Source organism: Sardina pilchardus, chromosome 16 (assembly GCF_963854185.1).
Source record: "Sardina pilchardus chromosome 16, fSarPil1.1, whole genome shotgun sequence".
In the NCBI taxonomy this organism is placed as follows: domain Eukaryota; kingdom Metazoa; phylum Chordata; class Actinopteri; order Clupeiformes; family Clupeidae; genus Sardina; species Sardina pilchardus.
This window is the reverse complement of record NC_085009.1, coordinates 16,110,543-16,123,042: the sequence shown is the minus strand read 5'-3', so window position 1 is coordinate 16,123,042 and position 12,500 is coordinate 16,110,543. Positions and strand designations below refer to the sequence as shown.

The window sequence follows — 12,500 nt, the reverse complement described above, 5'->3', positions numbered from 1 at the left end:
GACATTTTATTTCACCAGTGAAGATGCCACATGACCGTTAAACTGGGGAGGGTATTTTGTAATAAAGTATCTTCTTCCCCAAGTGTCGCTGTGCCTGTTTGTATTAAGGTGTGTGTGTGTGTGTGTGTGTGTGTGTGTGTGTGTGTGTGTGTGTGTGTGTGTGTGTGTGTGTGTGTGTGTGTGTGTGTGTGTGCGTGTGTGTGCAGGTGTGTGTATGCATACACTGGGTGTGTATTTGTGTGAGAGCACAGAGTTCACATATCAGATTTTATTGGATTTGGAAGGACAAGGGAGGAGAGATTGTGTAGATTGAACCCCCAACACCAACCCACCTCACCCTACCCTACCCCACTCCATCCCAACCCCAACCCACCCTCTCTCTCTCTCTCTCTCTCTCTCTCTCTCTCTCTCTCTCTCTCTCTCTCTCTCTCTCTCTCTCTCTATCTCTCTCTATCTCTACCCCTCTTTCTCATTAAACTGCTGGGATGGATGTGATTGATGGCCAAGGGGATAAATTGGTTATAAAGGGGAGGGCGATTTATGGGAGCGTCACAGCAACACGCTCCAGAAGGAGAGAGGCTCTGATTTCAGAAGAAGAAGGGTGTGTGAGAGAAAGAGAGACAGAAAGAGAGAGAAAGAAAGAGAGAGAGAGAGAGAGAAAGAGAGAGAGAGAAAGTGAGAAAGTGAGAGATGACAGGGGCTGAAAGAACGATTTAGACTTTGATGAGTGTTACAGATCATAGAGAAGGAGAGAGGAGATGAGGGCCCAGCCGGAGAGGGGACATGAGGAGGAGAAATAAGAGACAGAGCGAGAAGAGAAAGAAAGACAGTGTGGAAAATGGAATGGAGTCTCTGTCTTTAAGTCATCCGAATTCATAGTTATAAACGTACTGAGCAATAAGGATTATAATTCGTCTTCATAATAGTCACACAATCCTTCCAATCAGTGAAGTCGACAGATGTTTTTTTCCTAAACTTCATAAAGAATCAGCCTGGAAATCAACACATTTAAACTTTACATCATGCCATTATGATGCATTATGATCTCACTAGACTCACATTCTAAACCAATCGCTGCCTTCTGTCTAAGCATCTAGCCAGCCAATCACAGGCTCTTATTTGAGCATATGACCCCTTGAGTGAGGTCACTTCCACAGGCTCAGCTGCTGTACACAGCCGCCCGTCAATCAAACCACAGCACATACTGGTGACCGTCGTAAAGGGCAGAGGGGTGTCCAAAAGCGCCCCAGGCCACCACTGTCACTGGGTCACTGTCTGCTAGGGAGACAATTGTCCAGGTGCAGTCCAGCTTAATTAGAGTGAGGCAACTTCTCAGGAGACATAAAGAGGGCACACTTAAAGGTTCACTTCAAGGTCATTGACAACATTTATCTCTGTGTTATAATATTCACAGTTTCAATGAGGAATTTCTTAATGGATAACATTAGTTGGTGTGGAGTATAGGGTCTAAAAGTGTAAACTGGATGGAATCTTGATGGTTAGTCCTTTTCAGATTGTACGCTAGCTCTCCCAAAGACAAGGTCATAGGGACGTCCTCATTTCACTGAAAGTCATTTGCTCTGAACAGCTATTACCGTAATGACTGTTTGGAAGGCAGTGAAATTCATTTGCAGAGTTCTCCGTTTCAACACCTGCTGTAATTGTTATGTAAAGCTGCACATTTATAACGTGTCCGCCAAACTTTGCAGCGGGATAAAAAGCTCTCCACCAAGGCTCTTCACTTTCCCTTTGAACAGAGATGTCAACACAAAGTGGTTTGTGTATTTCACACAAATGTAATCCTTTCACAAGACCATTGCCATTGTGATAATAGAAGTGTCAAATTACCCACTTAACTCACTGTTTAATGGCCTGTGAAAAGAGGGGACATGGGGAAAGAGAAGAAGGAGTTACAAGTATGTGAATGGCATACAGAATGCTGAATATCTCAACAAAAGCACAGCAATTGTTACATAGTAATTACATAGTCTATTACAGTGTAACGACTATGGAGGAAAGGAATAGGGTGAACTACCTGGTTAGTTACAGTACGTCTCAAGATGCTTGTTTATGTAGCATTAATATACACAAAAATGTATTCAGCCTCTGATAGCTCCTTGATTTTGATTTCATAAAAGGACGTCAGCAGTGATAACAGGCACAATGATGGTGAATTTGTGCTGTGTGTGATGCACCCATCAGTTCAGACTTCATGGCTCTCTCTGTCTGCATGTGTATGTGTGTGTATCTATGTATGTGTGTGTACACTTGCATGTGTATTCATGTGTGTATGTAAGACATTAGACACTCCCAAACTGCATTCTGCTTCCTCAACACTTATCTGTCCAAATATCTGACCACATATCCGACCAATGACCTCGCTGACCATGAAAAACACACACACCTTAACACTTGTAAGGGTCCCCAACAGTGTCTCACACACATATACACACACAACACACACACACACACACACTGAGAGGCAGTTTATAGAAGCTCCCCTACATGGCCACTACTTCTGGAATAGTAACTGCCATCTGATCTCTCTCTCTCTCTCTCTCTCTCTCTCTCTCTCTTTATCTCTCTCTCTCTCTTTCTGTCTCTCTCTCTCCCTCCACTTCTGTGCCTCTCTCTCCCCATCTGTCTGGCTGTCTAAGATGGTCTAATTTTCCTGTATTCTTTCACACAGATTATCACATTGACGCGCCACGTTTCGCACAAAGACCATAACTAAATATCACCTCCACTAACTAACTTCACTGACATTTCACTGAACATTTCAGTTCCAAGGCAAAGCCGTGCTGACCTAAACCCAGAGAGCATACTTTTTACCTAAAATACACCATATGTATTAAGTAATTACTAATAAATAAGTAAGTAATGAGTAATAATGTAAGTATATAAGTAACTTTTAAAAAGGAGGCATCCACTTGACATCTTGAATTAAAACAAAGAAACCAAACCATTGTCAAAACTCTTATGAATCATGTGAATTGACAGCAGCAATCTGTATAAACCACTAGGTCATCCAGATAATGGTATGATTCTATCTTCTATTCAACTCAACAGAGAAAGAGGCTGGTCTGTCTGCGGTGGCCAGGTATAAAGGTTATTAAATTGTAAATCTACAGATCTGGACCTGTTTCTGTGAGATAATGGCTTCATGTCAGCAACACTATAGATACTGTGACCCCAACATACATAATCACAAAGGCATGCCATGTCTCAAAACAAACTGTAAATCACAGACAGACCTCATTCACATCTCATGAATGTCATGAATCAGAGACCCTCCTTCCAGCAAAGGCCTTGACCTGACCCTGACCTTTCAACTGCATAACATTTACCCATCATGACCCTTTTGACCCTGAACACAGCTCCCTAGCAGAGCAATACTTCTGTGACTAGCGTATAACCAATCAATACATCAGCAATCAGCATCATGTTGGATCACAGTGCCAATCCTGAGTACATTCATGCACATCTTTATCTTTAGTATTTGATATTTTACAGCTCTTTTAGTCATGTTGATTTGTTGATTTGCTTTGTATCATCCTGTTTACATTGTAGTGTATGTAGTGTGTGGTGTCTTAAGCTGCTGGGACCTTGAATTTCCCCTTGGGGATCAATAAAGTATCTATCTATCTATCTATCTATCTATCTATCTGGTGAATGGGAAATGGACTGCTTTGATATAGTGATTTTTTCAAATCCTGCGAGCACCCAAAGCATTGTCATTGTCTTTGTCATTGTCATGCCTCACATTCACCTATTCACACACACACACCAATGGTGGAGGCTGCCATTCAAGCACCAAGTGTCTTGCTCAAGGACACTTTGACAGGGTGAGGAGGAGTCGGGTTCAAACCAGCAACCTTCCCATTGCTGGCCGACGCCTCTACCTCCTGAGCCACTGCCGCCCACTGATTCAAGAATCAAAATCACTCCATATTAATCGATGTGGAAAACAGGAGTTAGGAGGAGTTTGCCCTAAAGCATCATCTAACCTTGTTTGTGTAAGTGAATCGTCAAATAAACATGTCCATTCCAAGGTCGACATACTGTATCACATCTTCAACCTGTACCCTTGGTCTTCAGATAGTTATTTCAGTATGACTCTCAAGCTTTGGGTCGACTCTAAAAAATACATTCTGGGTCCCATGAGTGGAAGTCCAGTTGATTTGGGTCACTCTTTAACTTGTCTGACCACATAGCCACTGCAACAGCCTGCACTCTTAAACAAACGTGTTGTCCCTATCTAGACAGACATAGAGATGTGTTAAAATGCAACGCAAGTTGTGTTATTTTCAACACATGTTATGTGACAAATAAAAAAGGAAACAACACAAACTGTGTTGTCCCTATCTGGATACAGAGATGTGTTAAAAACATGTTTCACCAGAGGTGGAAAACTCCAGCTTCAGAGAGTAAAAGTCCGATCATGTACTGGTTCTACCTAGCTGAAAAGTTGTGCCAATTAGAATCAGCCGTTTTAAATGAATTGTTGGCACAGGTATGTTGTAGGACTTTTACTTTCTGAAGCTGGATTGTTCCACCTCTGGTTATCACTGCATCTGCTTCCCAGCAGGTGTCCCATTCTACAGATAACAGATAGATTTACACAACACATTTTTTAATTCAGTGTGTGGCTCCATAGTTTATAGTTTATTTCAGAGGTTCCCCTAGAGAACATTCTGTGCTCAAACTTTGGGTCTGAACAGAACCAAAACACAAAGTTAGATAAAGGTGTGAAGTGACCAAAGCTTTCACAGGGGCATAAGTTTGTACAATATACAAGTCAAAAGCTCATCTGTAAAACCATACGCCCACTTATGTTTCATAAATGCAGGCTTTGAGCTTCATCCATGGCAAAGTTCACAAGTTCACTCTAAAATAGACAGCGGACTGAGTCATTCTTCAAACAAATGAGTGTGTGTGTGTGTGTGTGTGTGTGTGTGGGCATATGGCAAATAACTTGTGCAATAGTTCCAGTCAAAACTTCTCAGAGGCTTGATAGTAGGTATTTAAATGAGACAATCTACGCCTTCGGCATTGTCACTAGAGAGAAGGATAATTATCTAATCAGACCATAATGCTGTTAATGTAATGTAGGATAATTATTGATGGATTTCTGTCCTATCTGTAAACAATTCCAACAATACCTACTCTCCTGTATCATTCGAGGAATACTGTATAAGATTTTGGAAGGACACCGAGATCCGAATTTCCAATTCATATGGGTGATCTGGATCAAAAGCAACATGTCTCTAAAGATCCACAGTGATCCAAACAGATTAAACACTGATGCATTGAGATGTATATCATTATAGACACTCACATGCACACTATAAATCCTCACTTCCAATAGCAGTCTGGGGCAAAACAATGAGGCAGAAACAAATCTATCTTTGTTACAGTGAAATCAAATTAACCACATTACTATGGAGAGCAACACCACCCTCAGATGGCAGAAATAAATGACTTGTCTATGGCTCTAATGTTGACAGCACTGCAGCCCTTCTGAGCCAATATAGCCAAATAATCGTTCTGCTTCAACTCTCTCTGGCATAGCAGCTTCCTCTAGTCCAGAAACTAAACCTCACTGATGAGATTGCAATGAGACTGTTCTAAATCACAAACTACTCCTTATGAACGACCAGCAGATACATTAGACATGAACCTTTATGAGTAAACTTTCCATTAATATCTGGTCACTGACAACATAATGACTGATTGTTCCATAGCAAAAACATGTTGTCATAAAGTAAGTTAAGTAACGGTCGGTATGACAGTGGATGTTTTGATAATGATACATCATTTTACTTCATTCATAAGACTTTGTTGATTTGTGAATCTATGACGCTTGCTACAACACATTCGAGTCTAAATCAATTCATCAACTTAATTATCTAAAATGGTGATTAATTGTCATATCATATGACAGTTTACAAATGTTTCATGTTATATGTCATATGCATATCTCTGTGTGTGTATATATACATACAGAGAGAGAGAGAGAGAGAGAGAGAGAGAGAGAGAAAGAGAGAGAGAGAAAGATAAATAAAGTGAACAGGATACGCTGTTGACAGGAAAGAACCAGTTCACACTTTGATCATCAAACGTCAACTTAATTTGATCAGGGATGACAACTCCTAAGAGTATTCACATTTGGAGGCTAATTGCAAGGCTGGGCTTGCACTATGTGCAGTGTATTTATAGATTAACTCTAGGGGTGACTGACCACATCATACCATTCAGATCTCCAGTTCACGCTGAGAAAATCCAGCACCTTACAGTACGTTACACTTCACCTGCAGTGTACATTTCAATGACAAACTCCATTAAATTACATTCTTCCATGATCAAAATAAGATGATTCGATTTGGTAACACTTTTTATAGTGAAAGCTAAGAGGGCTAGCATGTCAAAAAAAAAAAAAAAACGCTACTTCATACCACTAACAATGCTCAAAATGTAATTACACTTCAGTGGTAGTGTGGTGAGGGTCCTTATAGACAAACCAAAGTATTGTAACCTTTGACAGTGTTACAAGGACCCTAAAAATAAAGTGCTAGCTTAAATTCTCTGTTCAGTTTTATTCATCTATACTGCCATATCTAAAGCGTCATCATGTAAAAATGGCTGTCTTCAGGTCCGTTCCAGAGCCCCGCATAAACATGAACCTTGAGTTCAATTTGTCAATCAAATGCTGACTGCACAAATGTCTCACTAAAATATGATATAAATCTAAAAAAGAGCCTGCGATCAAATGCACTGATTTATTTCACACTATGAGTGGGTGTGAAACATCCAATGCCAATAACGTCATCTCTGACTGGCTGTCACTTCTCTCTCTCTCTCTTGCGCTGGTCACAGCTTTTGAATGCCGGCTTAGCTTACGGCGCGAGTTTCTTACGCTTCCCTGACTGACTGAATCTGATCTCTGGATTCCTAAGGGATTCGCCTCAAGGCCCCTTCAGAGGAGAAGGAGAGTGTGTGTGTGTGTGTGTGTGTGTGTGTGTGTGTGTGTGTGTGTGTGTGTGTGTGTGTGTGTGTGTGTGTGTGTGTGTGTGTGTGTGTGTGTGTGTTTGTGAGTGTGTGTCTATGTGTGTGTGTGTGTGTGTGTGTGTGTGTGTGTGTGTGTGTGTGTGTGTGTGTGAGGCAGATGGAGCACGTCATACATCATACAGACGGCCACATACATCTCCTGAAGCCGGTCAGTTAAAAGACATTTCTCGTCAGCCGCACTCTTTTTTTTTGTTGCCCTTTGGTCTGTTCTCTTGCTCTCAAGGCAACGACCCTTGACCTTCCCCCCCCCCCCGCCATGGCCCATCACCACTTCCCTTCAGCTCATCTGAACTTCAACTTTGTGCTTGCATGTCAGGATATTGTTACGGTGTTACTTCATTATATTCATGAAGTCATTTCTTGGGCTGTTTTGGGCATGTTGGCATAGTTTGGGAATATTGAATTGCACTTCAATCATTCACTACATTTCATTAAAGGTCCAAAGGTCAAAGCTATTCATGTCACAGGCTTGTAGAGTCAGATGGACATTACTGTTTACTGTGGGTGCTTGGAACATGGGTGTGTTTAGTATTTGGCTTGAAAAGAGGAGAATCATTAGGTGATTAACTTGGACAGTTGCTAATAAATTGACGACGTAAATAAAATGATTCTGAAGAAAAGAAGCACAACTACATGTGGCATAAGGCACTATAACTCAAACTGACACCTTCGGTGCTGAGTCTGAGTGGTCCTGTTCTGACATCATTGATGGATTGTGAAAGAAACTAAATTCTGAAGGGGACAGTAATCACAATCCAAAGCGGTCCCCAACATGTCTCATGATGACGTGACACAGCCCCACCTGGCTCCATGGTAAAAATATATCTCAGGCTGGACAATGACTCAGGGGCAATGGCTGCAAAAAAAAATCTAATTATATTAAGATCAAAAATCTATTTGGTATTGTTTTAAGTATGAAAATACTTACCTAGTGCTGTCCCAAAGGATCATTTTGACTTAATTTAAGAAGACTTTGACTTATTTCAAGGAGTCTTATCAAGACACATTTACTAACTGCTCTGGCAAATAAATTAGCTTGTTTTCAGGAAGAATTGACTTAAAATAAGTCAAACTTTTCTTAAATTAAGTCAAATGATTTCACAAGAAAGCACTAGGTAGTCTTTTTTGTTACTAGGTAACTATTTTTTTTTTTATCTTGATATAAGATTAAAACACTTGGTTAGATTTTATTAGACAAGCAGTTTTTTTGCAGTGCAGTACATTAGATGACTAGATAGATAGATAGATAGATACTTTATTGATCCCCAAGGGGAAATTCAAGACTACAACCTTGTCAAACTCTCAGATGGAGCTCTCTGCTGTCTAGGAGGATTTGTAGCTATATCAGAGCAACTTCGCAAAACTAAACCAGGAAGTATGATGCTTTTTAAACTACAATGGTTCAAACTGTATAATGAGTTCTACGAAGACTGAGGCTGTAGGGTCTCCCGGATGGTCATGACTCGAGAAAGGACAGACTTTTCATCAGTCCAGTGTTTTATGACTCTGCCCCGGGTCCATCAGAACAACTCACTGGCCAGCGGCTGGCAGCACTTGACCACTGTACCCATCCATACTGGGCAGACCCCCTCAGCCCAGCCATATGAGACTGTCTATTTTAGGGGCCATTTCTGACTTGCCGGTTGCGAGTGTGCTCGCGCGGGGTGGCCAACGGCAGACTAGAAGTCTATTTCAAAAGCCACATTCAGAGCATCTCCAATAGAAACCGCCTGTTGACAAACACTTTGTTTACTCCCCCCCCCTTTAGACATAAGTGTTTTTTCTTTCCATTGAAATCATCAGGGGGCCTCGAAAGAACAGGTGTTTCGGGGTGTCGGGGTGGGGGGCTGGGGGGTGCTGCAATTTTCCTGCGTATTCATTTCACTGCAAAATGATGCAGGGGGCTATATTTATGGAGTGATATCAGCTCCTTGGGCAGTTCCTTGAAGTGGGCAAGTGGGCAAGATGGTGCCCTACAGAGTGGCTTTGGTTTGGGTGTCACTGGGAGCTAATGTGGAAAAGTGAGAGTCAGACTACACACTCTCTCTCTCTATCTCTCTCTCTCTCTCTGTGTGTGTCTGTGTGTGTATGTGTGTGTGTGAGAGAGAGAGAGATAGAGAGAGAGAGAGAGAGAGAGAGAGGGAGGGAGAGAGAGATAGAGAGAGAGAGAGAGAGAGAGAGCGACTAGGGTTTTCATTGCTACTGATTTTTATTTGTTGATAAATCGTTTTGTACATGCCAGTGCAAGCTCTATAGCAGATGTGTTCCCATTGTACTTCAATACAGCTGTACACAACTGGCATGTCTCTGTGGAAAAGGTCTTACCTTCATTTTCAGTGAAGCATAAATACAAATGCCAAGCCCATTTTGTCCATGACTCGTTGAATCCTGCCTACAGTACTAACTGGTGAATTTATTAGTCGACTAGTTGATCAAACCTTTAACACACACACACACACACAAAACATAACATTCATACACACATACACACACCACAGGCATACACACACACACACCACATGCATGCCCTTCCGCTATCACACCCCCTATACAGCCCACCACTGATGACCCCATCCCTGGTCTCAAGGTCAAATTTAGATTAAGCCATGCCAATATGGCCGCCAAGTAACTTCCATTCATTGTTGTTGGATGATGCTGAGGCCATTCTCAAAGAGAAGCCTTGGTTTCCCCACAGTCGTCCTGCCATAGTGTCTGTAGAAGGCTAATCTGAGGCTTGCTAACTTGGTCTAGTGAATAAAAAGCCTAACAGTGCAAGAGGGTGAGAGGCAGATAGCTGCAGATACTGTATAGCTAGCTACATGTAGCAAGCTACGTGGCTAGATATAGCTGACAGACAGACAGACAGTTAGATAGATAGAAAATAGATAGATAGATAGATAGATACAGTAGATAGATAGATAGATAGATAGATAGATAGATAGATAGATAGATAGATAGACAGACAGACAGACAGACAGACAGACAGACAGACAGACAGACAGACAGACAGACAGACAGACAGACAGACAGACAAACAGACAGACAGACAGACAGGTGTTGTGAAGTTACAATATTATGACTTAAGGACTAAGGGTTGAGAAGAGGGGTGGTGGTAACCAGCAAGGTACAGGAGTATTTTTAGAACATATTTATTCCCAGACCCAAACCAGCTCTCCTCTCACTTCTCCCGCCAACGAGCTCTCTCTCTCTCTCTCTCTCTCTCTCTCTCTCTCTCTCTCTCCCTCTCTCTCTCTCTCTCTCTCTCTCTCTCTCTCTCTCTCTCTCTCTCTCTCTCTCCCTCTTCTTTGGGGGCTGCCATCTGTTGAGGTCTCTCTGCGGCAACTCAGACGTAAGCCACAAGACTGAAGTCTTACACACATTTACTGTACACACACATACTCCCTCCCTCCATCCCTCCCTCCCTCCCTCTCTCTCTCTCTCTCTCTCTGCCCCTCCCTCCCTGTCTCTGTAATTCTCACTTACATACCCACCCCTTACTACAAGTCAGTCACAACTACTCTCAAGATGTAAACACCAGCTAACCAACAGCACATACTGCATACATTGTTGGTAACTAAAAGAGGCAACCAAACGTTAACAGTCATTTTCACATGTTCTTGTGAGGCATCCTGAATAGATCTTAGTCTATGGAAGAAAACAAGTTTCAAATTAGCCACAGTTGCCATGAATATAATTAATGTCAGGGGCTGGGATAAGTTTATTGATGTACAAAGATAGTTCAAGATTTATGATAGCAAGAGGACATCATCTTCTGCTCAAATCAGAATGCTATCCGTGACTAAGGAACGCTGACGTCACCCAAAACCGTGACATGAGCCACACCGACTTCAAGGTCTGACAGCCTATTAAAAAGCAGCTGTCACACTCATCAACAGCGCGACCAGCTGATGGCCACAGTTAAAGATTCTTTAGGAAGCCGCCAGCAACTATTCAACCACACAGTCCAACAAACTGACTCGTGCGCAATTGTGCAGACATCTCATTTGGACATCCCCTCACTGTGACTTCGACAAAAAAGCATTCAGAGTCTAAGACCGTTAGTATGTAGACAGTTCTCTGAGAGACAGAGAGAGTAAATATTAGATATCTATTCATTTAATACACTATCCAAATACACAAGTCCAACCGGGCCTGTGCGTAATTACGCACGAGGTAGTGATTTTATCACACTAGTAATGTATGGTGTTGCGCGTATATTTAGCAGTGGGCTTTTAAGATGGGTGGGGGAGTAATGGTAAGACAACACTGTGAAAGTTGTGCGTCCAGCGTATCAAATAAAGAAAGGCTTCCAGACTACGGGGAGCAGGTGCATGCCTTCAGGGCCAAGATGTAGCCCAAGCCCTGGCTCCCATTGAATCGCGACATTTCCCGCATCATTTTTTTTACACCAGGCTTGAAGTGAGCCTTGCACTGACTGGCTCGCTGGCTGGCCTGTGAATATGTGTGAGCATACTAGTCGGACCTCTCCGAGTCTTCTACATAGCCTACCTTTCTCTGCTGCTTCTCCCAGGCAGGGTCCAACAGGAGATCCCTGTCCCAATCATCTTCCTGACCCATGTAGTCTCCCGTCGCAGACGTCATGTAGGACTCGTAGTGTTGTTGGGTTTCAATGACTGTCGTCATTTTGCCGTCTCCGTCTGTCCCTTTTCGTTATCCCTTTGGCGAAATTAACTTTTTTTTTTTTAATTGTCGAGTGTCTGCACCTTCTACAGTTTGCGGTCGCGTGGGATTGCCACGACGCACGGTCAACAGTTGGAGGAGAAAAAGACGAGGCCGCGGGGGGTCCAGACTCGGCTGGTTCGGGGATGCCTGTGAGGAGAGGTGCTGCTCCCACTAAAGCAGTGACTTCTTCTGCCCCGCTGCTCCTTTCCTGGTCAAAAGTGACACACGTGACCGCACCCCAATAAGTAAGAGCGCCCAGGCGCATGGGTATCAGTTTCTATTCAGAAAAGGTCCGAGGGGCGGGCTCGCTGCGATCACTCGCCCAATCTCAGAGGGAATGACAACCGCATAAATGACAGAGTGGCAGCGCTTGTGTCTTGCATCGAACACCTGTTGCCCTTGGTGCTTCTTACAGCGGGCCTTGTCCCAGGCTAGGCTCGCCATTTGTAAACAGAGAACAGAGCGTCTCGGTGCACATTTCACAACCGAATGGGAACATTGTCACCAACAATAATTCAATTGGAACCAACTTTCAGAGCAATGCTGAACAAATTCTATTTCTATATTGTCACATCCTTTTAAATGTGAAACTGCTTATAATTAGGAATTAGGAAAATGCTAAATGAATTTATCCAACCAACAGTTTTATGTGTTGACAGCGTGTTTTTGTCTAGCGGTGAAATACAACCTTGCATGTGTTGCAAGTTGAGTCACAGTTATCCTGTATTGCTAAAGGCACAGTTACACAG

General features: G+C 42.6%; 1 protein-coding gene across 1 annotated transcript in view; it reads right to left on the bottom strand.

The window, feature by feature from the left end:
* actn3b (actinin alpha 3b) overlaps positions 1-11,968 on the bottom strand; it is a 42,817-nt gene extending 30,849 nt beyond the window's left edge. Inside the window, exon 1 of the mRNA XM_062516274.1 lies at positions 11,578-11,968. Coding sequence (XP_062372258.1) covers positions 11,578-11,712 — 135 coding nt within the window. The 5' untranslated portion in view covers positions 11,713-11,968. The remainder of the gene's footprint in view (positions 1-11,577) is intronic.
* Positions 11,969-12,500: the final 532 nt, after the last annotated feature.